General features: G+C 35.5%; 1 protein-coding gene across 5 annotated transcripts in view; it reads right to left on the minus strand.

Moving 5' to 3' along the window:
* The window catches only part of ANKS1B (ankyrin repeat and sterile alpha motif domain containing 1B), a 1,075,523-nt gene that overhangs the window by 880,207 nt on the left and 168,374 nt on the right, over positions 1 to 26,942 (minus strand). For all 5 annotated transcript variants that reach the window (XM_047066127.1, XM_047066126.1, XM_047066125.1 and 2 more), the window contains exons 3-5: positions 21,810 to 21,966; positions 14,624 to 14,920; positions 316 to 391 (exon numbers count right to left, since the gene is read on the minus strand). In XM_047066127.1, coding sequence (XP_046922083.1) covers positions 316 to 391; positions 14,624 to 14,920; positions 21,810 to 21,966 — 530 coding nt within the window. The remainder of the gene's footprint in view (positions 1 to 315; positions 392 to 14,623; positions 14,921 to 21,809; positions 21,967 to 26,942) is intronic.

Raw genomic sequence — 26,942 nt, forward strand, 5'->3', positions numbered from 1 at the left:
TTGTAGAAGGCAGAGAATTATTATTCCTTTTGGTAATTTCTCTAGTATATTTCAATGTGATTTCAATGTATACAATTGTAATTTCTAAAAGCTTTTTACTGACAAGTCTATTGAGTAAAGGAAGGTGCACATTTATATCAATTTTATCTAAACATTGAGGCTCAATTCTATGTGATATGAATATGCACTTGCAATGTGGAGTAAAGGTAAAAAGTAAGGGTGATTATGAAAGAACTGTGCCATTTCCCTTTGTCTATTCCTGAAATAGAAATTGTATTTGGCAGAAAAAGCTCCATGGAGAATCACAATAGTTACCTGTTTCTAACAGAACTCTCACAACATCCACCTTTCCAAATAAAGCTGCTTCATGAAGTGCACTCCCCTTTTCTGTCTGGAAAAAAAAGAAGAAGAAGAAGAAGAAAAGTAAAAAGAAAAAGGAAAAAGAGAAAAAAGCACAGTTGCATTAGGAATGCTTACAAGTTAAAAAAAATCCTGTGACTTTATGTATTTGTACATATTCTCTGTAATCTAAGCACACCCTGACAGAAAGGTACTATGGAATAAAAGAAGAAATTCTAAGAACAAAATCCAATGCAGGTCCTCCTGCATATGTGTATGTGTGTTAAACTGAATAATGTCATTATGGCAATTCTGTCTCCTTGTACTAAAACTGATCTCTACTGTGGGACTCTAATCTCGGTTCAAAGTAAAAATATCATTATAAAATAATATATAATGTAAAAGCTTTGTTAATCAATAAAATCCTATTGCACAATTAACCCACTCTAAAATGATTTACAAATGCATTACTAAGGAGACTGGGAATCAATGTGATCTAAATTTATCTTCAAAAAAAAGCATGACTGCAATATATCTGAATTATAGTTTGACTGTCATGATATGTACAGACACTAATAAAAAATGGAAATAAAAATAATTTATAAATATTTTATAAAACTGTACAAAAGGAAAAATAAACTACGGAAATGTATTCAGCTCCTTAAGAAATAATCTCAATATGGGGTACAAATACATTATTTTTTGACTCTCTGAAAAATACCCTTTGAAATAATCTAATTCTTTTCACTCTTATTGTGTTTCCCAAGCAATTTTCTGATTACTAATTTTATTTCCTTCCACTCTTAAAAAAATTTGGACTTTATGTTAGAAAAACTCTTCCTGGAATAGCATACCTTAAATATTCTGAAAAACTAAACTACATTTTAAATACAGGGAAGAAAAGGAAAAATAACGGAATTCCTCAGAGCCTGGGGAAGGGAAGTGGGGACAGAAACTAGGAACCCAGGGCTTTAGTACTGGAGCAGGAAACTGTTCCAGGCAAACCGCCAATCCATGGCAGACTAGTGCCTGGGCTTTAACCAGCTACTCAAGATGCGAGAGGGCAGGAGACAAAGAAGCCCAAGCAAGCTGAGAGATAGATCAAGGGCTCCTGCAAAAATCTAAAACCTCTGGAGGGCACATTGCTGGTTCAATGGGAGAGCATGCAACTCTTTATCTTGAGGTCATGAATTCCAGCCTCATGTTGGGCACAGAGACTACTTTAAAAAAATAAAACCTAAAATCTGTAAAGGACAACATCCTTAGTTAAAAAATAATAATAAATGTGTTGCACAGACGGAGAAATTAAAAATTCCTATCTAGATCATAGTTCTAAGTGGAGTACAGTAGTAGCAAAAATAACACCCTCCCCCTAAGAATTTCTAACCACAGTTCTGCCCTCACATGGTCTTGGGATCAAAATTACACAATCTCTGTGCTCCCCTAACCCTCCAATCCTGAGTGAAAAATGTAGAATTAAGTGATCCTGGGTTTGTAGTACCAAGGTAAATATAAATGCTTATTAGCAGAAACAGATACAAATCCATTGTGAAAATAATACACTTTAAACTCAGGCCTCTGAGAGTTCCAACAGATCAAGCTCTAAGAAACACAAATTCAAAATCAGAAATCACTGAACATTAAAGAAAACAAGCCATGAGCAAGAATAAAAGAATAATACCTATAAAAACTTCACATGTTATGTGATGGTCAGCTACAGAATATAAAAAATATATATGATCCATGAAAAGAAGATATCAAATATAACTAAAGAACAAGAGGAGTATTAAAACTGGCCAGATCTGAAATGAACTAAATAGCACTTCTAAAAATGGAAAACATAATATTTTAAATAGAAAGGTTTAATAACAGATAAGATACAGCTGGGAAAAAAAGTACTGAACTGGATGGTGGATTTTTTTTTAAGTACATAATGCAATTCAAAGAAACATGAGATGGAAAATGTAAAACACTGAATAGAGTAAGACTCAGTTCTAGAAGAAGAGGACAGGAATAAGTAATTCAATGACTAAAGACTTTCCAGAATTAATGAGATACTAATATTCAATTCTGGGAATACCAAGCAAGGTTAAGTGAGAAGAATACATTCTGAATATATTACAGCAAACTACAGAACACCTAAGATAATGAGAATACCTTAAAAACATCCTAAGAGAAAAAACTGTCTAAAAATAAAAATTAGATCAACAGCTGGCTTCTCCACAAAAACAATAAAACAAGAAGAAAGTATAATATCTTCATGTGTCAAGAGAAAATAACTACCAATCTAGCATTCTATAGCCAGCCAAACTATCTTCAAAGAATGAGAGCAAAATAAACACATTTTCAAACAGTGGTTACTACAGATCCTTAAAAAGAGAATTTCCATGAATTTAATTCAGAAGGACTAGAGGTCCAAGAAGTAATGTTGAATAGAAAATGATTAAGAGAAGGCTAAGTCTAATATTTAAAAATATAACACTAGGAGCACCTGGGTGGCTCAGTCAGTTAAGTGGCTGACTCTGGCTCAGGTCACGATCTCACCACTTGTGGATTCAAGCCCCACTTCAGGTTCTGCGCTGACAGCTCAGAGCCTGGAGCCTGCTTCAGATTCTGTGTCTCCCTCTCTCTCTGCCTTCCCCAATTCACACCATGTCTCTCTCTGTTTTTCAAAAATAAAATGTTAAAAAAAATTTTTAAGAAAATAAAAATATAACAATAATGTCTACTTTTTTTGTACTAATTTGGTTTCCTAGATACTCTGATACAGTAGAGTGGGCACTGTAGGCACTGAAATGGACTATTCTAGGAAATGAAATTATGTAAACTTCACTATAAATAAACAATTCTTCAGGAGGAAGCAGATGTAAAAGACCTGGGTTCCAGTGACAGTTTAGCTTTCAGTTGCTATATAACTTTAGGGAAATCACTTAATATCTTTGAAAATCCATATAGCTTGTAAATAAAGAAAGTATTAAAAACTAGATAGGGTTATTGGGAATGCTAAACAAGATAAACAACAAATAAGACTTAAAAAGCATTTTATTTACTTATAAAATAATGAGTATTATCATTGCTGTTAAAAATGCAATTAGAAAACTTTTTAAAAGTCTCAATGATTTTAATATTTTAAAATTATACATAAATATATATATATATATATGTATATATATATATATATAGCGTGTGTATGTGTGCATAGATAGATAATCTCCTTTACATTATTCCAAGAAAAAAAGGTTATGTTAAATAGAACTAGTACTTTTATACAATGGATAAGGAGACCCTGACTCCTTGAATAAAACTAGAAAAGGTTAGCAGATGATAAACATATTTTTAGCGTGAAAAAAAATTAATCAATTTTTCCAAATCCAAGGTTATTAGCTTCTTTGTAATTAGTAAGAGAACATGAGAACTGTCAAAATGGAATGGGTTGTCCTCATAAATTTAAGGTAAACAGTGATATCAGGAACCATTTCCTGGTATCACATTTAATCATAAACAGTATGAAATTTAAATATGTCACATCTATGAACTTTTCCTTATCAAAATACAGGTTAATTACAGAATATTCTCCAGTTTACCACACCCTACCTTGAGTCTGCGTCTATCACCCTCATTCAAATTAGTACCATTCTCAGTGCTCTATTCCAAATCTATAATCCATAACTCACCAAATCTTGAAAAACTGTATTTTCATGAAATAATATTTAGTCCAAAACATGTGCTAAGCAAGTGGAATACAAAGAAATAACAAAGAAATAGCACCGAAATAGGTGAACCCAAATCCTCTCAACCCCAGGATTTTGGTACTGCTTTTCTCGTGGATTATATTTCTCCATTTTTTTAATTAATCATTTAAAAAAAGCATAATTTCCAGGGCTCTTGGGTGGCTCGGTTGATTAAGCATCTGACTCTTGACTTCAGGTTGGGTCATGGTCCCAGGGTTGTGAGATTAACCCCACGTCGGCTCTGCGCTAAGTGTGGAGGCTGCTTGAGATTCTCTCTCTCTCTTCGACTGAGCCTCTCCCCTCCTTGCATGCATTCTCCTTCTCTCTCAAAAAATAAAATAAGATTGGGGCGCCTGGGTGGCGCGGTCGGTTAAGCGTCCGACTTCAGCCAGGTCACGATCTCGTGGTCCGTGAGTTCGAGCCCCGCGTCGGGCTCTGGGCTGATGGCTCGGAGCCTGGAGCCTGTTTCCGATTCTGTGTCTCCCTCTCTCTCTGCCCCTCCCCCGTTCATGCTCTGTCTCTCTCTGTCCCAAAAATAAATAAAAACGTTGAAAAAAAATTAAAAAAAAATAAAATAAAATAAGATAATGAAATTAAATAAAGCGAAATAAAATAAAATATAATTTCCAAGATAGATAAAACAGATAGTTATGTGGTTGATAATACAGTAACACTTAAAAATTTATCCAGTAATGAGCTATGAAGCACTCATATCTCAGCACTGCTAAAGAAAAATCCCTCTGAACACAAGTTATAATGAAAACAGCTAAGACAGAAAATAAAATGATATACATAGTAATGTCAATAGTTGAATTGCTGATGAAGGCAAAAGAAATTAGCTTATTGATTTGAAATGTCTATTAAGGCCAAATCTCAGTAGCACCAAAGCTGAAAAAACAAGATAAGGGATAGGAAAGGGTGAAACCATGTTTTAAGTCCAGAGTTTTTCTTTCCTTTTTGTTTTTAGCCCTATGTATTCCTGTGGCTTCTGTGGGAAGTTCAATCACACATATAAAGAGATCTTTGTTATATCTTATACAGAATTTCAAGGTGTTTTAAAATGGTTTCTTGGGTTATGTATTCCACCAGACTGCCAAAACAGCAGATAGAAAAGAGATGTAGAGATGTCAGAGCTTGTCTGCACTGGTTCCCCCTTCTGAATTTAACACTCTAACATAGTCCTCCTGAGCTTACAAAAGAGAGTGACCAGATAACGGAAGACCAGTTCTTTATTAAAGGAGAAAACAGAACAAAGATGACAAGTTATAAAGACTGTGTGATGATCAGTAGAGAAAATAGCACAGGTACCAGTGGAGATGAAAACTATGAGAAGCAAGACCCATAACTATTGTAAGAAATAAGAACCTGTGAATAAAGATAACTTCAACGGAGATAACGAAAAGCCAACTAGAATGGCATTTAACTCGGCAGTAACAACCACAGGCACCCTGGCTAGTACCAATTAGCCCTATGGGCATCTCTTAGGATAAAAGAATTTAAAAGATAAGAACATCCTAGCCTTTATAAATACAGTAGAACCTTGGATTGCAAGTAACTTGTTCTGTGAATGTTCCACAAGACAAGCAAACATTTCTAATAATTTTTAATTTAACAAACGATGTCTTGTAATACAAGTAATAAGTGATGCCAAATGGCATATGATCACAACTGAGCCAATAGTTCTTCTCTCCGTCTTGCTGCAGACTCTGGGTGGTCATCTCCCAAGCTCAGATGCTTGGTCTCAGGCCATGATGTTTGGCAGAAATCAATGATTTTTCAGAACGTTGGAAGATGCCCACAACTAGCACTAGTGTATTTTTTGTCACTTCAAAGCACTGACGGACGGTCCTTCACTTTTCCATACAAGAATAAGTTTAAGAAGACTCTGCTTCATTCTAGGTCAGGCTGCCTACAGACATAGACCCTTTCCTCTGTTGCCTTATTGCCAGTTACATTAAATACAGTGTATGACAAGAGTTTATTAATACTGTACTGTAGTCACCATCCAAGGGAGCATATACAATGGCCATGCAGAAAAAGGTTGAAAAGACAGGCAGTAAGAAGGAGATGATTACAGTGGAAGTGAAGACGGAAGTCATCAAGAAGTATAAATCAGGTATGTGAATGGCTGAAATTGCAAGATTTTATAAGTCTACATCTGCATCTCATCTGCAGAGCAGGAGGAAAAAAAGGTGGAGCAATCCCACACTTCAAATGAGATTAGGGACATGTGTGAAACGTGGGAAACAATGCAAAATTTTGTAGGAAAGCACCACCCAAATAAGGCTGTAGCAATGAGACTGATGAATCTATTTCACAACAGCGCAATTCACATTTCTGCGAAATCCTCAAAAGGAAGCAAAAGCAAGTGTCACTGGATAAGTTCCCGGTTAAAGTTGCATGAAAAGAAAAAGACTTATTTCACTGAGCCAACAGATAGAAGTGATTCCACTAGTGACAGTGAAAGTCATCCTACCCAATAACCCTCCTTTCTTGTCTCCCTCACACCAGCCATAAAGGTTTTCAAAGATAAATGCAGGTTAATTTGGTTATTTTTCTTTATATTTTGTATTTTCTTTATTATTTTGTAATATGTTACAGAACTAATCATTTTCATATGAATATTTTTGGGTTGTGGAACAAATCATCTGAGTTTCCATTATTTCTTATGGGGAAATTTGCTTTGATATACAAGTGCTTTGGATTACAAGCACATTTCCAGAACAAATTATCCTCACAAGCCAAGGTTTTACTGCACATGATTTCAGAGGAAGCTGGGAAGAAACTGTTCTTTTGTATCCTGCATTAGCTAGACTATAGCTAGAATACAGTGTTCAACTGTAGGTAATAAACTTTTACAGGAATGTTGGCAGATTGAAATGTACCCAGAGAAGAGGGTCCCAAATGACAAAAGACAGAAAAACATCATGTGAAGAATAGCTGAAGGTTATAAGAAAGTTCAGATTGAGGAGGGGGGTGGCATAAGAGAAATGTGTCTTCAAATAATTCAGAAATAATGTTCCTCCTATTCAAAGGCAGACTTTTCCTATTTAACGTAAGGTAATTCCAGCCTCTGTCTTTACCTGTCCTTTCTTCTGTTATCCTCCTTACAGCTAATCCTCTACTTTGCTCTTATCTATCACGTCCTGCCACTTCTTGAATTTCATGAAGTATCTTCACCCTTTCTCTTGCGTCTTCAATTTCAGTCTCTTCTTTGGATCCTTGCACTCTACATAAAAATACACACTTTTCCACAACCTGGCAATAAAACAGCCAACCAAAGAAATTTCCTGTGAACTGCTATAACTTTGAGTTCCTCTCCCATATCTCACTGTTCTTTACTCCATACCTTTATAGAGTCATCTTCCCTTCTGTAGGCACAATTTCTATTCTGTTACTACTATATTCTCTGGCACATAGTAGGCAATGCCTGGCACAAAGCAGGCACCCCATAAATACATGGTAAATGACTGATTATATGTAACTGTACTATCCTGCACCCCTCTTATAATGTTTCTTTTTTCCAGAAATTCTCTGAGTATTCATTCAACTTCTCTCTATGTATATTCTCTTTCTTATAAACCATCTTGGGCTGGGACCAATTAAGTGGCACATCCTAAGAGAGACATCCCCATGCCTTCCTTCAAAATCATAGCAACTAGTGTATTTCCTTTATGGCACTAATACAATTGGTAATTTTCATTTATAGTTTTAGTTCCTGTTTTCTCTACTAATCCTTCAACTCCATGAGGACAGGGAACAAATCGTCTTGTTTATGTAGCATGGTGCCTAGTAGCCTGGCCTGAGATTGCTGGTGGGAATATGGTGCCCCAATAGGGAAGATGGATTTTCAGTTAAAGGGAAGGAAAAGAAGCTGCTTGAGTGGTGAGTCAGATAGGTCAGGGAAGGCTTCCCTGGTAAGGTAACATTTGACCAGACACCTGAAGAAAGCACAGGTAGAAGTCATGTGGGCAGAAGCTTATCTGGTATGTTCCAGCAAGAGCAACAATACCACTAGGGCTAAGCTAAGTGAAAAAATGGCAAAGGATAGTTAGAGGTGGCTTCAAAAAGGCAGTGGAACTAAGTTGTATAAGACACCTGTCAGCCACTGTGAGGAATTTGGCTTCTGCTCCAAGTGAGATGGAAAGCCACTGGAGGTTTTTTGAGCAGTAAAGTGATATAATCTGGTTTAGTTTAATGGCTGCTTTGTTAAAAACAGATTGAAAAGAATCTGTTACGGGCTGACTGTTTGTGCCCACCCCTTACCCCCAAATTCATATGTTGAACCTTTAACCCACAGTGCAACTGTATTTGAAAACAGGGCATTTCTGGAAGTAATTAACGTTAAATGAGGTCATAAGGGTAGGAACCTTTCTCACGGAATTTGTGTCCTTATAAGAGTTGGATACACCAGAGCTCTCTCACTCGCTCGCTCTCTCTCTGCACAAAAGACCATTTGAGGACACAACAAGAAGGCAGTCATCTACAAGCCAGAAAGAGAGCTCTCACCAGAAACAGAATCCGCCAGAATTTTAGACTTTCCAGCCTCTAGAACTGAGAAAATAAATATGTGTTGTTTAAGTTGCCCAGTTTTGGGATTTTGTTATGGTTGCCTGAGCAGACTAATATGGAGGCAAAGAAAAAAGCAGGGAAACCAGGCAGGAGGCAGGAGATGTAAAAGACTTAAGCTATAGTGGTGATAGTAGAGGGCATGAAAAGTAGTGAAATTCTAGATATATTTTGAGCACAAAGCCAATAGGATTTTTTGAGGAACTGCGTGTAAAATATGAAAGAAATTCTGTCTGGGGGCCAAACAACTAGCAGGATGGTAATGCCATTTGCTGAAATGGGAAAGACTGGAAGATGGGCAAATCTGGGGAAAAGGAATTATGGAAGCTAGATGCTCAGTTTTGGAAATATTGCTTGGATGCCCACTAGTCATCCAATAGATATGTTTAGCAGGCAATTATGTACCTAATTTAGAACTCAGGGTAAGGTCCAAGATGAATAAATTTGGTTACTGTCAGACAAAGATGTCAGTCGAAGTCAAGGGATTGGATGAGGTCAACTAGAAAGTAAGTACAGACAGAGAAGAAAAGAGGTCTAAGTACTAAGCCCTGGGGACACTCTGATACTTAGAGATCAGGAAGATGAGAGCAGTTAACCATGGAATAGGGATGGAGTAGATTACACTATTCGCTCCTTGTTTCATATGTCCTTTGTCATATGACTGAAGCGCCATCCACTTACATGGCTGAAGTATATTTCCCCACCCCTTGATCTGGGACTTAGCTTTGTGACTTGCTTTAGCCAATGTATGGCATCTACATGATACAAGTAGAGACTAAAATGTGCCTTGTTGGTTGAGCTTACTTAGGCCATGTCCTGGCTAGTCCCAGGAAAAAGGGAATATATACATAGAGCAGAGCAAGCTAACTTACAGCCTGAAGCAGAGTTTCCCCAGATTACCTGCAAACCTGTGAATGAGAAAAAAAGGCCATTGCTTACTATTATATACTACTGAGATTTCTGTGTTTATTGTACAGAATATTGTGGCAATGTCAATAGCTAACTATTACAAGGGTTTACAGAGCTACAGTGTAAAGATCTACTGGGAAGAAATTAAACAAAGCCTGGCTGAGGACAGAGAGGTGTGACTTTACAAAAGAGGACAGAAAACAGAAAGGTTTAATCCTTTACCAACTCCTATGAATAACAGGTTTGTGAGGCCTGACAGATTTATCTAGCTGCAAGGCTAAATGAAAGGCATTCAAGGTCTTAGACTCTACCTAAAGTAAGACCAAGAAGGAGCAGAGAAGCAAGAGAGAATGGTGACTCAGATGTCAAAAGAAAAAAGCCTTTCAAAGAGGAGGGAGATTTGTCAATGCCAATGATAAATCAAGTAAAATGATGACAAAGAATTGGCTGTTGGATCTAACAATATGGCAGTCATTAGTCACCTTCACCAAAGGGAAAAACACTTAAAGAGTGAGAGAGATGGAGTAGTAGCTTCAAGAGAGAATGGGGGAAAGAAATTTGATATAATGAGTAAAATCAACTCTTTCTAAATATGTTGTTATGAAGGGGATCAGAAAAAGGGAACAAGAACTAGAGGGAAATGTGGGTTCAAGAAAGAGTTGTTTTTTGTTTTTTTTTTTTTAAGATGGGAAATGTAACATCTTTGTGTCCCTATAAAGATGATGCAATTGAGAGAGGGGGAAATGCATAGTATTTTAAGGGGAGGATCCAGTGCACAAGTAGAGGACTCAGCCTTAGGGATAAACCTAAAAAGTTCATTTAAAGCACCAGGATGGAAGGAAGATACACATCCACTGGCAAATGTGGTGGTTCAAATATGTAATAGCTTCTATTTTCTCAGTTAAGTAAAAGCAAAGTCAAGATCACAGAGAAATAACAGGGAGGAAAGAGTTAGAGTTTGGGGAAGAAAGGAAAAATTTTAAATAATTATCTAGGAAAGAAGGAGAGTGAATGGATTATTAAAATGTAATCTATCCATTTAGGCACACATTTCTCCTGCCACTATAAGCACTTAGAGAACAAAAATGGTACCTTACTCAGCTTTGTATCTTAACAGCTCCTAGTATGGGAACTTTTACTCTTTGTTATTAATTTTCTATAATTTTACTTTCATTTCCTTTAATATTAAAATAAAATCCAGTTGACTTAGTATTTTGCTAGTCCTTAACTTTTTAAATTTTAATAAGAGAAGCTTACAAGAAATACAGTTAAAGAACTAGCATAAAAAGAGTCCATAGTCTTTGGAGTTACTACCCACTTACTCAAATCAGGTTTGAAATCCATAAAAATGATTACTAATTTCAAGAGACTCTTGCCAGTTAAAACTCATTTTCTTAATATCTTAATATGACAGATTCTCTTTATTAAGAAATCCTTTAGGATTAAAGGGTTTATACATAAATATAATTTGAAATTCACCTAAGCTGGAATTAAATTGTTTTTCTCACTAGTTCAAATATGTGTTATAATTCAAAACTGCTCAGAGATAAATGAAGCAGAAACCAAAACTTCTACAGAAAATACTAACACAAATTATGCATCTTAAAACATTTGTAATTACAAGGAAAAGACAAGATCTTCCAGAGCCATCTCTAAATTTTAAAGAATTATTCATAATGACTTGAATGTAATTAAAGTCTAATAGTGTATTGCTGTAATTTACCAAATGGGATTATTTTTAATACTGGTAACTTCCAACTTGTTAGCTAGAGCAATTTAATGAATATTAAAGTCATTCAAACAGTTCAAGGTTACTGTCTGGTATTCTTCACTCTCAGACAGTGAGATATCAAAAAATACCAACTTCAAATTTGATATTAAAACATTTTGCAGTGAATCTGATGGGCAAACTTGGTGATAATTCATTTGAATCACATAATAAAATTAAACACTGACCCAAAAAAAGGCAATAAAACAAACAGAAAACATGTTTTCTATGAACAAAGCAAGAATAACAAAAAAACATCAACTAAGGCTAACTAAATGCTGAAAGATTCAACTCATCGAAATATATTTTAGAATATGCTGTAAGCTCTACTTCTAGAAAACCTTCAAGATGAAATCATAGAGTGAGCATCAGGTACCAGCCTTGATGCTTCTGATTAAGTTCATAGTGGTCTAAACATACTGTGCCCCTTTCACCTGATATGTGTAGTAACAAACCCAAATGCTATATGAGCAAAGTAGAAAATCTAAAGGAATGAATCTGGCAATGATGGTAGAGAAAGGTTGGGACCTTAGAAGGTATACAGCCCATCTAAAAGCATTCAAATTCAATATCTTAAAACACTCTTTTTGACCACATAAAATGCACATCTGCAAGCTAAGTTATATCTAAATTCAAAATCCTAAAGACCTTCAAGGCCCTCTTCAAATATCACTCTATCAATGTCTCTTCAAGTCCTCCATATTACAATCCATATTTTCTTCACTGCTATGTCCTTAGCACTTTGCCCTACTATTTATTTTAATATGTCATGTATAGGAGTTATTCTTGCAAGTTTTTGTGTCCTCCACTAAGTTTTGGGCAGAGATCTTACTTATCTTCAATTCTCCAAAAGCACAAAATACAGTAAGTAGTATTTTGCATAAGAAAAGATGTACCATATACATATAAAATTGAATCCAGACTCTTTCTCTTCTGGCCATGTCATCTAGTACAAAATATGAAAACATTTTGGCCATGGACATGAAGTGTGTTACTGATCTCAGTCATCGTAAAGTCCTTGGTTATAAAGTACTCTGAGCCACCAAATTTAAAAGTATTCCAGAAGTGTTATCAAAGCAGTAATTCTAGATTAAAGAAATTCAACATAAAGAAAATAAATATCTAGCTTATCATTAAACATACTTCTAGAGAAAGTATGTTTACATACTTCTAGAGAAAGTATGTTTACATACTTCTAGAGAAAGTATGTTTACATACTTCTAGAGAAAGTATGTTTACATACTTCTAGAGAAAGTATGTTTACATACTTCTAGAGAAAGTATGTTTACATACTTCTAGAGAAAGTATGTTTACAATAGTAAATATGTATCTCATTTCAATACCCCTTTGAGGGGAAGTTGTTGCTTTTTTTAATATGAAGGCTACAAAAATTCTTGTGCTGATTTTCAAGACTGGTAAAGTAGAATAAATTTAAAAATTAAGAAAACATTTTATAAGGGCACCTGAGTGGCTCAGTTAAGTATCCGACTTTGGCTCAGGTCATGATCTCACAGTTCGTGAGATCGAGTCCTGCATTGGGCTCTCTAATGTCAGCATGGAGGCTGCTTCAGATCCCCTGGCCCCCTCTCTCTCTGCCCCTACCCCCATTCTCAAAAATAAACAAACATCTTTTAAAAAAGGTTTTATAAATAACTAAATAATACAGGCAAAGCTCTAATTAAAAGTCTGTTTTAGGGTGCCAGTCTTAAATGTAGGATTGGAAGGCCTATGATTTTTAAAACTTCAATGAAAAATCCCCCAGAGACACAAGATTCAACCTCTAAACAATTCCTAGGAAAAGTAACCCCACAGTTGTGAACACTAATTCCACTTGGAATGTTACAAACCTGGCTGCATTTGTTCCCTCTGGGTATTCACACCCCTTTTACAATTCACACCCCCTTGTAATTGAGAGGTAGAATCTCTTTTCCCAACCCTTGAATCTCAGCTGCCTTTGTGAACTGTTGGCCAATCAAACACTGCAGAAAAGACAGTAAGTATGCTTGCTCCCAGTCTAGACCTCAAGAGACCTTGTATACTCCTGTTCCCTCCCTCCTTCCTTCTCTCATGTGTACACATGCATGCACATAGAACCATATTACTGTTATGTTCCCTGTCATGAACAAGCCCAAGGCAGCCTGCTGGATCATGAAAGACACAAGGCAGCCTCACTATTACCCCAGGCAACATCCTATAACAGAGCTACTCAAATGACCTATAATTGACCCCAGACACATGAGAGAACCCAACCAAAACAGAGCTACCTACCAAGGCTCAGACTAAATCACCAACCACAGAATTACGAGCTAAATGAGTAATCATTATGTTAAGCCATTAAGTTTCAAGAGACTTTGTTATACAGCAATAGCATACTAATACACAGGGGAAGAAGACACAATCTGACAGGAACCAAAAGGGTCTCTGGAAGATAAAAATGCTGCCACTGACTTGGGAGACAAAAAAAAAAAAAAAACAGTAGTAAAATGAAAAAATGGCTAAAGAAAAAAGAAGCTAACCTTGGAATTGGAGTTAACTTGAAACAGATAATAAAAGTAGGTTGCCCTTAAAAAAAAAAGTAGGTTGCTCTTTCCTTGCAGAGAAATAAAACCTATCCAAATGTTACCCACGCTTCAAAGCTCAAATCACAACTCTCCAATAAAATTCTTTCTGATTGCCCTAGGCAGAGTGATCATTCCTTCATTAATCATGTATAGACAGCACACTACTAAGGCCTGGACTTTAATCAGTAAATATAAATTCATATTCTAGGTTTATCAGCTATGCACCCTTAGGCAAGCTTCTTAAGTCTTTGAATCTGACTCCTCATCTCTTTACTGTTACTTAATAGTTCTCAATCCCACAGGGGGGCTGTGAAAAAAGGGATTCTAAATGTGTCAACATATTAAACACAACATACATACTCAAAAATGTTAAATTGAATTTTGAGTGATTCATTCATTCATTCACTCAACTTTGATTGTATTCCTAGTGTGTGTTGGGCTATGTGCTAGACACTGGGAAAAAAAGGAAACAATTACTAATGATACCACACACAACTGCCTTCTAGTAATAATTTTTCACTCCTATAGCCCTAAAATTAGAATGAAGTTAGAAATTACTCCTTATATCTCTTCATATTTCCAAACAGTATGTGGCACAGTGTACTGAATGTAGTAGTTACAAAAATATTTCTGGACAATTTAATTTTTAAAAATGGTAAGATTTCTACATACAACTTTTAACATCTGCATCTCAAAGCAAAGCAAGAGCATCATCACTTTCAATGCAAAGCTAAAAGGAGACTCACTTGACAGCTCACATCCATCCCTGCTTCCAATAGCACCTGAACAACTGCTTTGTGGCCATTCCGAGCAGCAAGGTGTAGTGGCGTGTGCTTTCTAGTGTTGCAGCTCATTAAGTTAGGGTGTGCACTGATGATCATTTTGACCACCCTAAGTCGTCCATAGAGTGCTGCCAGGTCCAAAGGTGTTTCTAGCTTACTGTTCCTGATGGTAGGATCGGTGAGCTCTTCTAGGAGAACAGCAACTACTTCTGAGTGTCCATATTGAGCTGCACAGTGTAGCGCAGTTTCATTTTCATTGTTCTGTTAAGACAAAGATGTAAGATTAGGATTTTCAGAAATTCAGTTATCAAAATCTAAACAGTAATTTAAAACCAAAGATACTTTGAAAATGTAAGTTTATGACTTATCTATTTTAATAAGTATGCCTAATAGAATATCTGATAAAAAGGATCTCATTTATTGCATTAAAAAAATCACAATTTTAATCATTTTAAGAGGAAAAGTCAAATTTTTCCCTATATTATATATTTCAATTTTCAAGAGCGATAAATGATTTAGCCATGTTAGTCAGTGGCCCTGCTGGGCCCAGATGGTCAGTGTTATCTGTACTATGCATCATACCTCCATGACATTTGTTAATGAGAGAGAGTAATAAGAATTATAACATACTTTTAACAGACTAGCTTTCCAAAAGGCACTTGAAATGGTAAATTCTTGATAATGAAAGAGTGACGGAATGATTTCCCAAATTAAGTTTCATTTTATTTTCCATGTAAGTACAAATTATTGCTCCTTTAGCAAAGAGAATGAAGACATACTGGCCCTCAGATTAAACAGCATCATTCTGAAATGTAATTATGGATTGAGAGACAGACTGAGACCCATTGCCAGACAATCTACAAGAAGTATCATAGTATTACATATACACCTAATAAGGGTTCCAATGGAAAATCAAGAAGATTTTCCTAGAAGTTTAGCAAGATAAAAAGTGTACCTGGATAGATCTAGAGCGTATGATGCTAAGTGAAATAAGACAAAGAAAGACAAACACCATGTGATTTTACTCATATGTGGAATTTAAGAAAGAAATGAACAAAGGAGAAAAAAAAAGAAGCAAACCAAAAAACAGACTCTTAACTATAGAGAACAAACAGATGGTTACAAGAGGGAAGCGGGGTAGAGGGATGGGTGAAATAGGTGAAGGGGATTAAGAGTACACTTATCTTGGGGTGCCTGGGTGGCTCAGCGGGTTAAGTGTCCAACTCTTGGTTTTGGCTCAGGTCATGATTTCAAGGCTTCGTGGGTTCAAGCCCAGCACTGGGTTCTGTGCTGGCAGTGCGGAGCCTGCTTAGGATTCTCTCTCTCCCTCTCTCTCTGTCCCTCCCCCATTCATGCTGTCTCTGCCTCTCTCAAAAATAAACTTGGAAAAACTATTTAAAAAAAAAGAGTACACTTATCTAGATGAGCACTGAGTTACAAATTGAGTTACTGAATCACTATAATGTACACCTGAAACAAATATAACAGTATATTAACTATGCTGGAATTAAAATTTACTAAACCACTCATAAGGTAGATGGATGTTTCAGTACATTTAGGCAAATGGTGTAGATAGATGGTATATGACTATGTCAGGAGGTAGAAGCGTTAGGAAAAATGTAAACAAGAAATTTTAATAGCAAAAATGCAATGATCCTGAATGAGGGTTTGAGAAAGGGGCTGCCATCATCAGAGTCATCATCATAACTAACACTATGTACCAGGCACAGTTGCATTCCATAGATGTTTACTCATTTACAAGTTACATTTACGTTTACCTCACTGTGAGATAGATACGAATATTATCATTATTGCCATTTTATATATGAGGAACTGAGGCACTGAGTAGTTAAATAACTTGCCCTCAAATATACAGCCTTTTAGTGTTGGGGCCAGGATCTGAACATAGGTAGCCTAGACCCAAAGTCAGTGCTCTTAAAACCATCTTCCACAATAACAACTATTACTACTGTCATTTGCTGAATGTGTATATACATTGGTTCATTTCTCCTACACCACACTGCCTGCCAAGTATTGTTATATTGCCAAAGAAGAAAGGAAATTAGTGATCTGAAAGCAGAATTTCTACAGATTTTGCTGAAAAGAACCCTGAGTTGTAATAGGAAATAAATACTTAGATATATGCTCTGACCATATGATTAAAAGAGTAAGCAGGGTTCAAACCGGAACAAATCTTAATGTCCCTAAAAGTAACTCAGACTTGCTCTGGCTGATGAATGCAGATAAGCTGAGAATAAAGAGTTGAAAGCAGAGGAAGGATTTGAAAACTTAAAGACAGAGTAGCAAAAAAATTTTTAAATGAGCACTATGAAAGGCTTCTTACTACTTACCTTCCAAATAAAAGTATCAGAAGAGGGCATTTGAAGACCAAAGAATAAGGCCCAGAAAAAAACCTACTCCCTGGAGGCAGTCACCAAAAAGTTAAGATCTGATGGATGGGAATCCAGCTGGAGGCATTATTTCTTCCATCATTTTGGAGGCAGTGATTCCCGTTCTTAGTTTGAATGTATTGCTACAGTCTACTTCCTCATAGAGACTGACCAGATACAGGTCTACACTCCCTGTTTATCTGGCTAAGTTGTAGAAGCCTGATAAGAAAATCAATTTTAGGGGTGCCTGGGTGGCGCAGTCGGTTAAGCGTCCGACTTCAGCCAGGTCACGATCTCGCGGTCCGTGAGTTCGAGCCCCGCGTCGGGCTCTGGGCTGATGGCTCAGAGCCTGGAGCCTGTTTCCGATTCTGTGTCTCCCTCTCTCTCTGCCCCTCCCCCGTTCATGCTCTGTCTCTCTCTGTCCCAAAAATAAATAAACGTTGAAAAAAAAAAAAAAAGAAAATCAATTTTATTACTCTACACCATAAAAATATGATCTAGATATATGCCTTCTGACTAAATAAAATTTGCCCTTGGTTGGAAAGAAATTCAATTTTCAAAACAGCACCTCTTTGAGAAAAAGAAATGGCAATTATGAAATAATCATTCCTCAAAGACCTCTCTACTTTTGCAGAGGCCTTAGCATAGGATATTATAAGTGCAAAATTGAAATTGTGTCTATTAACACCAATTATCATTGTTCAGAAGTCAAAAAAAATTATTTCAACCATGCCAGACTTACTCAGAAGAAAATACTCATAGAATTTATCCATGATCAATACATACTTGTATTGTCACATGAGAAAGACCACAACTGTGTTATCTTTATAAGAGGCATGATTGTATACTTGTATCCATACTAACAAGTGATCTAAAAGAATCTAATTTCAAATAAACAGACTCTGAAGAAGAACTGATTGATAACTGCTAGTAGATCTACAATGAACATTCTTGAACAGTTAATCCCTACTTCGTCGTCGTCGTCTTCTTCTTCTTCTTCTTCTTCTTCTTCTTCTTCTTCTTCTTCTTCTTCTTTTTTTTTAACCAAATGGGTGTTCTCCAAAACTATAGGACACTTCTAGACAATGGGTGGTAGGAAAAAAACAGCTAACAAAAGCTATTTTCCAAAACATCTTGCTTTGGAAAGTAAAACCAATGGAAACTAACACTAGTTAGGTTTGAATTTTGGTAAATGGCAAGAGAATATACTTATGAGCTAGGCTCTTTGTGTTTTTGCCCTAATGTTGGAGGAAAGAGGTAAAAGGGGGGGAAGAGATGAATATACAGAGAAATATAAATTGTAAACATGCATGACATCAGAAAAAAGGAAATAATAAATCAGCTGACAAAAGATGGGAAGGATGTATCAATTATAAAAATGATAATCGGGGCAAGGTCTACTTTGTTTTCAAAATTATGTTGCCCTAAACTGACCACTAATTTTAGAGCAGTATAAAATGGTGACCTAGGTTGAAGTGCTAATAACCCCCACACTTACAAGCAATAGTAAACCACTCAATCTCTCTGAACCTATCTAATCTGTAAAATTAGAATATTATCCTCTCTATAAACCTTAGGGTATAGGAAAATGCTTTGTAAACTTTAAATATCAATATATAAGACAGAATTATGTTTAAAGAAAGGTGTATTAGAAACCAAAGACTACTTTCAGAAATCAGAATGAAGCCCTGACAATTACACATAATTTACTATAATAATATGGAGTGTTATTGGCTAAGAGCTTGAGCTTTGCGTCGGAAAAAACCTGCCTTCAAATACTAACTGCATTTCTTGGGGTGCTTGGGTGGCTCTGTCAGTCAAGCTCCGACTTCAGTTCAAGTCATGATCTCACAGCTCTTGAGTTTGAGCCCGCATTGGGCTCTGTGCTGACAGCTCAGAGCCTAGAGCCTCTTCAGATTCTGTGTCCCCATCTCTCTCTGTCCCTCCCCTGCTCATGCTCGCTCTCTCTCTCTCCCCTCCCCTCTTCCACCCTCTCATTCTCTCTCTCTCTAAAATAAATAAACATTTAAAAAATTATCAAAAAAAAAAAAACTAATGACAACTGCATTTCTTAGTAGATGTGATATCATGGGCAAGTTATTTAATCTCTCCAAGGTAGCTTCCCACATATAAAATAAGAACAATATTTAATCCCTACTTCATCAGGCTACAGTAGAGCTTAGTAAGATAACATAGATGAAGTACCTTGCACATCACCTGGCATATAGTAAATACTCCATAAGCAACGGATTTACAATGACAATACCAATGTGCTATTGTGGAGGGCTCTGGAATTAGAGTCCAAGTCTGACTGTTAGTAATTCAGTAATGTGTGCCCTTAGATGAGTTATGTAACTTTACTGAGCCTGATTTCTCACCTATAAAATGGGAGTAATAATATCACTTCAGAGGTTGTGAGAATTAACTAAATAACATATTATAGGTGAAAGTGCTTAGCATAACCTGTTAAGCTTACGTCTTACGTCTCAGTATATGTTAATTACCATTTTTATTCTTTCCCTCTATTGCTTAAATACATAAAGGTTTATAAGTAACTAGTATATTTCTTACGGCTCAGTATATGTTAATTACCATTTTTATTCTTTCCCTCTATTGCTTAAATACATAAAGGTTTATAAGTAACTAGTATATTTCTGTCCTATTCAGAGGGGGAAATAAATAAACCTAAAATGAAAAGTTGCTATGAAAATAACATTCCCACATCAGAAACTTTTAGGAGAAATGACACTGAATGATAGAAATAGGCCAGTGCTAAAGGAGTACCATATAAAAAACAAACAAATATTAAAACAAGGTATTAAAAATCACAAGAAATTTTCAATTTGTTTCCCGTAGAAACCACAAGACAAAACAACTTTCAAATATAAATTAATTCTAAGTGTTTTTTTTATTTTCATATCATTTAAAAAATATTTTGCTTGTAAAACCTAGCATCCTCTTTTTTAACCTTGGATGGTTTTTGCATCTTATTATTTCAGGTTCACTTTGGGGCATTCAGACAGTTTTAAGAATAACCACCAGATGGCTCATCCCACAAATGATCTTTTCACTTTTGATTTTCTGACAAACATAACAGCATTCCCAAAAATTTCCCTTCAGCATGATATGCTGATAAAGATAGACATATCTCTCATTTTTTAAATATTGAATTTATGAGTATATTTGCATAAAAAAATATTCTGCATTCTATAACCTATAAGCATGGAAATTTTGTGATGAATATTAGTAATACACTTTTCCAATTAATAAAACATTTTCCCTACCTACAGGAACTTTCTACAAGTGCATTTTTCTGGGGGAAAAATGTATTTTTCTTCCCTTTGGTGTTTATAGTTAGAGCTATGGTTACTTTTCATTCTTTAGTCTGAATTTCAGTCAAAGGCTTGCAAAGTCTGTATGCATTTGAACAGTATGCTAATTGCACTTTATTAGATGTGCTTGCCCTAGAGTAACCTACTTGCATTGATGTTGGACAACTGCCAACCTGCAGCTTAATGCCATGGTTGTAATTCAATTGTTGGACTGCATGCTGGTTTTCAAATATAGTTTTACAAAATGGGAACAGTAGGGGGCATGCAGAGCTCAAGATGTTTGTTATCATACTGTATTAGGGGACCATATTTTACTTTCTGGAATCTGTGGGTCTTATTTATTTAGAATAGAGAGACCAGCATTCCTTTCTTAATATGTCAGTTATGTGTAATATGGATATTATGCACTTGCAAATATATTTACTTTCTCTGTCATTATATTGCTGCTGGGTTTTATTCAACTCACTCTGGGCATACGCAAAGGAAATTTTTAACTTAAAAATATTTACAGTTGTGGGGCCCCTGGGTGGCTCAGTCGGTTAAGTGTCCGACTTCAGCTCAGGTCATGATCTCACACAGTCCGTGAGTTCGAGCCCCGCATCAGGCTCTGTGCTGACAGCTCAGAGCCTGGAGCCTGCTTCAGATTCTGTGTCTCCCTCTCTCTCTGCCCCTCCCCTGCTCATGCTCTGTCTCTATCTCAAAAATAAATTAAAACATTAAAAAAATGTTTTTAAATATTTACGGTTATGACTAGCAACTGTATATACTGTATTTTGCATTTTGATTCACAAAATTCTATTTACTGTGAAAGTGCTACATACACGGGAAGCATTTTGCAATGAATCCATCATCAATGTTTTAGCATTTAAAATTTTATTAAGAAAATCTCTAATTCGGAGTGCCTAGGTGGCTCAGCCGGTTAAGTACTGACTCTGGATTTCAGCTCTGGTCATGATCTCACTGTCACAAGATGGAGCCCCCTGTTGGACTCTATGCTGGGTGTGGAGCCTACCTAAGATTCTCTCTCTCCCTCTCCCTCTGCCCACCCCCCTTATGGTGCACACACACTCTCTCTCTCTCTCTCAAAAAAGAAAAGAAAAAGAAAAGCTCTAATTCATATTACAAATGTGAATTCTGTTCTATCTTATTCAAAAACTACAAAATGAATGCTTATATAAGGCAATCAAAAATATGACAATTATTTCCTTTATGTGGGATTCTCTTATTAACAAATATCTTTATAAATGCCCAACTTAGTGCCAATGTAACTAATACAAGTGCAAAGGAACTTTACAATTTCTCCTTTAGGAAATTTAGCAGTGAAAAGAGCTTTGGCAGAATAAAGACAAAAATTATCAATTCTTCATTGTTACCTTACTTTGCAAAACTAAAAACACAATAGCACGAACAAACATTTGACAAGTGCACCTGTTCATTGACTCTAGAATGTGATGGTCCGTGATGAATAAGAATCTTCACAATTTCTACATCTCCTTTCCAGGCAGCCAGGTGAATGGGAAAATAGCCTTTGTTGTCTGCTACATTTGTTGATGCCTCATACTGAAGTAGTTTGAGAACTATGTCCCTAGAAGAAAAAAAAAAAACAGAAAAGAAAATATGCTAACCACACAGATTTCATTAAACAGGTAACAATGAAAGTATACCAGTTGCTGGTTGGCAATTGAGAGTAAGAGACATAAAATTGGGTTTAAGTGTTAGCCTATTCAACATTTGGCTATTTTACTTACCTGGAAAACCACCAACACCACATACACAAACAGAGCACTAACTAACCAATGAAAGTCCTTAATAGAATTCATTTGGGAAACATTTATCTAATTTCATAACTGAATGAAACAAGTAAAACACTTTTTTAAAAATACCTCTTCCGGGGCACCTGGGTGGCTTAGTTGGTTAAGCATCCAACTCTTGGTTTCGGCTCAGGTCATGATCTCATGGTTCGTGGGTTCAGGCCCCGCCTCGGGCTCTGTGCTGAGCACTCAGAGTCTGGAGCAGCTTCCGATTCTGTGTCTCCCTCTCTCTGCCCCTCCCCTGCTCACTCTCTATCTCTCTCTCTCTCTCAAAAATAAAAAAAAAATAAAAATAATAATAAAAAAATAAAGTAAAAATAAAAATACCTCTTCCTATTTTTTTTAAAAGGGTTTTTTCTCAAATAGCCCATACCTGAGAGTTAGTGTGAAGGAAAAGCTGAGGATAAGCAAACTCCTTATTTAGAAAAAAAAAAAAATCATGCTACCAAGAGACTTTTAGAGAATTTATACATTATTCCTGCAAAGAGTGGAAATAATAAATTGAAAATGCATATAAAAGACAAAGCAGACAGCAGGAAAGGGGGGGAAAGTTTAATAATTTTTCAGCCATGGCATACAACATATTATGAATATGTGTTATTCATACTTCTGCACTCCTTCATCTCTCCCTTCCAAGCTTAAAAAAATGATTTCAAGGGGTGCCTGGGGGGGGCTCAGTTGGTTAAACAACCAACTCTTGATTTTGGCTCAGGTCATAATCTCACAGTTCATGGTATTGAGCCCTGCACTGGACTTGTACCGACAGCACAGAGCCTACTTGGTACTCTTTCTCCCTCTCTCTGCCCCTCCCACACACGTATATACATGCATTCTCTCACAAAATCAATCAATAAATATTTTTTTTCTTTAAAAATGGTTTCAAGAAGGAAATTCGTTCATGAGACAAGTTCCACTACTGATTCAATATCAATTCATACTCAACATACCCTACCTATAGTATTTTGTACCCAATCCCCAACAAATTTTCAAAGCAAAAATTCTGAACTGTAATATCCAACTTCAGGAACAATTAACAAGTTTTGGTACACATTATATTGAATTTTGTATCAAACAATTAAAAACAGTAACTCTAAACAAAAAATGCACTTTTACCTGGAAGCATTTATGAAGCAATTAAATTGAAGCAAATAAATCTATTAAATTCACTTAATGAAATCCTAGGCAGATATACAAACACATGCATATATACATATGCAATTACAATAAATTCTAAAGTTGTTTCTCATATATAACAAATCACTGGTAGTAAGAACAAATGTAACACAAAGAGCTAAATTTAAGTATTTCATGAAGCCAGACTTTAAATGTAAGTAACAAATGAGAAAAATTGGAGGAAGTCTGAATAGTTTAGAACTATAATAGCTACCCCCTACAAACATACAAAATAGACATGATACAACACAAACATTACAGTGAAAAGTAAAATATAATGCCCAGAATGTGATCTAAACTTATGAAGGGGAGCAGAATATACCACCCCAAAATATGTCTCTTTGGCATAAGGATGATTTTAGGCTGATTACTTTCAAGAAAGAGTAGATGCTGGAAAAGCTCTGAAAATGGACTAAAAGTTACCTTTTTGTAATAGACATTTAAATTTATAACAGAAATCCCCATTTGTAAGGAAGTCTCTCTCCCTTTTTTTTGTACCAGAAAATGAAAAAGGACTCTATATCTCTAGAATTATCAAGGAGGAAGGTAGCAACTTGTATCTGTACAACAACCCCATACCTTGTTTACTGCACTTTTCCTCCTAACCTCCCATAACTGGTTCTCTTTGACAAACATCTTTTCATCTTTAGCAGGCAATGATATTTAAGGTGGTGGCAAGGGCCATTTCAGGGGACTAATTCAGTTTAATTCCGTTTTTCTGGGTTATCTCCCATGTATACAAGAGGTATACATGTAACTAAACTTCTTGTTTTTCTCCTGCTAATCTATCTTTTTATTATGGGGAGAGGGAAGAGTTCCTCAATTAAGAATCTTGAATGGTAAAGGGAAAACTATTCTTCATTCCCCACACATGAAACACTAGATTTAACAGATAAATGCATGAAATCATGATGAAAAAGAACCAAAAAAATGTTGTACAAATATTAAAGTTCCAAGGAGTCCTAGATTTTCTAATGATAAGATTTCAGTGAAAATAAGAATAAATCTCATTTTAATATTCTTTTTAAGAACAAGTAGTATAAAATCTGAATTTAGAAAATTTGGATTTGAGTCCCAGCTACACAAACTGCCTAATGATGTGACCCTAGAGAAATTATTTAGGCTCAGTTTTCTTTTTCTTTTCTGTAGGGGATATAATAATAATAATAATGCCTACTGGTCAATATTGGTAGGAGCTTTAATTGAGATCACAGAAAAGAAGCCACTCAATAAACAGTAAAGCACTATACGAAAATATTAGTTCTTGCCCCAAGTAAAAATAAAATCCTTTCAAAATAGAAATGCTTCCAGCAAATCACCTTTGTAAAAATGAAATCTGAAAATCCAAATGACACTTGAAGCTTGTCCAGTTCATATATTTCTCCTCACCTCTCTGCCATGCAAGAGTTACTATATAGGGTCTTCCATTCTGAGATAAACAGCTACAATGGGGTAAAAAGGATTCAAGACCTATGAATAACAAAAGCAGCTAAAAATCAGAATATCTGGTTTAAGGTACCAAGTCTACTATTTACTAATTTGGTTATCTTGAGCAAATCAAATAACCTCTGTCAGTCTTTCAGGTATTATTAAAATAGAATTTAAAGACTACGTCTTCCTGACAATCTGAATGCGTTGTGGTGTGAATCAAATGAAAAACAGGTATGACTGTAAATTTGTATGCAATCACACATATTCTCAAGGCAAGCTACAGCAATGTTTACCAATCCCAGCAATTTTTTTAATGAAAGATTTCAGTATTTAAGTAAAAGGTAAAATGATACCAAAAGAAGATACAGTTAAATATATGGATCTAAAAAGTGGAATTTACACTACCACAAAATAGCCTTCTCCAAATTCATTTATCAGAGAAAGATACTTATGTGAAGAATTTTAACCTTATTCCTCAATGCCTAACCAAATAAAAAAAAAATATTCTGAAACTTCTAAAAGCATTTCCTTTCAAAGGGTAAAGAAGATAGTTTAAGGGGTTCATCAATGCTATTTTCTCTTACTCCACAAAATCCATTCAGAGTTTCATTTGTTCCTTGGCTCAAGTCCTGTTGACATTTTCTAATAGTGTATGTAATATACATTTATTCTTTATTTATCAGGAAGATTGGTGAGATAATGAAAATTTTAACTTACTGACATTTGTATTATGTGATATTACCAGTACCTAATATCTAAATCTGAAAAAACTAATCTGTATGCCTATGAAATTGCCTTTGGTGAACACTAAGATCCTAACTAAACACTATTATATTTAAGTTTTTAAAAAACTTATTCATTTTATTAAATTTGTTTATTTGTAAATTTAAATGTGTGTTTAAATTTTTATTTAAGTTGTACCTTTCACCTTATTCAAAGATATCAGCTAATGAAATGGCATGGCTCAGGTTTCTAATGTGAAAACATATTTGTGAAATACAAAGCTATATTTCTTTTTTTAAAAAGATTTTATTTTTAAATAATCTGTACACCCAACATGGGGCTCGAACATACAACCCCAAGATCAAGAGTCCCATGCTATACTGACTGAACCAGCGAGGCATCCCTAAAGTTATATTTCTGATCAAAACTGTGTCTGTCAGTCTTACTGAATCATAAATAAGATATTAATCAACAAATTGCCATTAATCTTTCTTATGATGTATATTAAGAAATGATGTATACTTGTACATGTATATTACAAGTAATATGTATTAAACAGGCCCTTTTCATCCAGACTCATTAAGAATAAACTAAATTTGGGGTACTATCTATAGTATCTAAGCTGAAAGGATTTATTTAACATTAGGATCCCCCCAAATTAGTATTATTAATTTTCATTTTTATTTAAGTTGTACCTTATATCTTCCAGTGGTATCAACAAATGAACATGTTGACTGTGCTAGGTTAGTAGACATGAAATATTAAGTAATATTGATGAATAAAGTTTATAAAATAGCAGAGAAATAACCTCTATATCTTAACCATAAAGTGCCATTCTTTCTTATATACAGCATTTGATAAATAAGAATTGCTCTAAAATCCTAAAGTTAATGTGGTTGATGAGATCACAGAAAAAATAACTCCATTTCCCAGGAGTAAATTAAATTTAATAACAACATAATTTAAATCACTGCAACATTTTGCAGCCTGAAGCTAATATAGAAGTTCAGGTAAAAATAGGAATTCTAAAAGTATTGATTTTTGCTAATGTATTTAATTTGCTTCATTTTCTGATAGATATAAATACACTTCTAATTAATATGAAATGTCTTTTAAGAAGTTTCAGGATATGGGGCGCCTGGGTGGCGCAGTCGGTTAAGCGTCCGACTTCAGCCAGGTCACGATCTCGCGGTCCGTGAGTTCGAGCCCCGCGTCAGGCTCTGGGCTGATGGCTTAGAGCCTGGAGCCTGTTTCCGATTCTGTGTCTCCCTCTCTCTCTCTCTGCCCCTCCCCTGTTCATGCTCTGTCTCTCTCTGTCCCAAAAATAAATTTTAAAAAAAACGTTGAAAAAAAAAAAAAAGAAGTTTCAGGATATGTTCCGAGCAAAATTAAGTTTATTGGGAAGGTTCAACATTCAAATTTC

The sequence above is a fragment of the Lynx rufus genome, unplaced genomic scaffold, assembly GCF_022079265.1.
Source record: "Lynx rufus isolate CCGP_SWC_20201006 ecotype Redwood Valley unplaced genomic scaffold, mLynRuf1.p SCAF_7, whole genome shotgun sequence".
Taxonomy (NCBI): domain Eukaryota; kingdom Metazoa; phylum Chordata; class Mammalia; order Carnivora; family Felidae; genus Lynx; species Lynx rufus.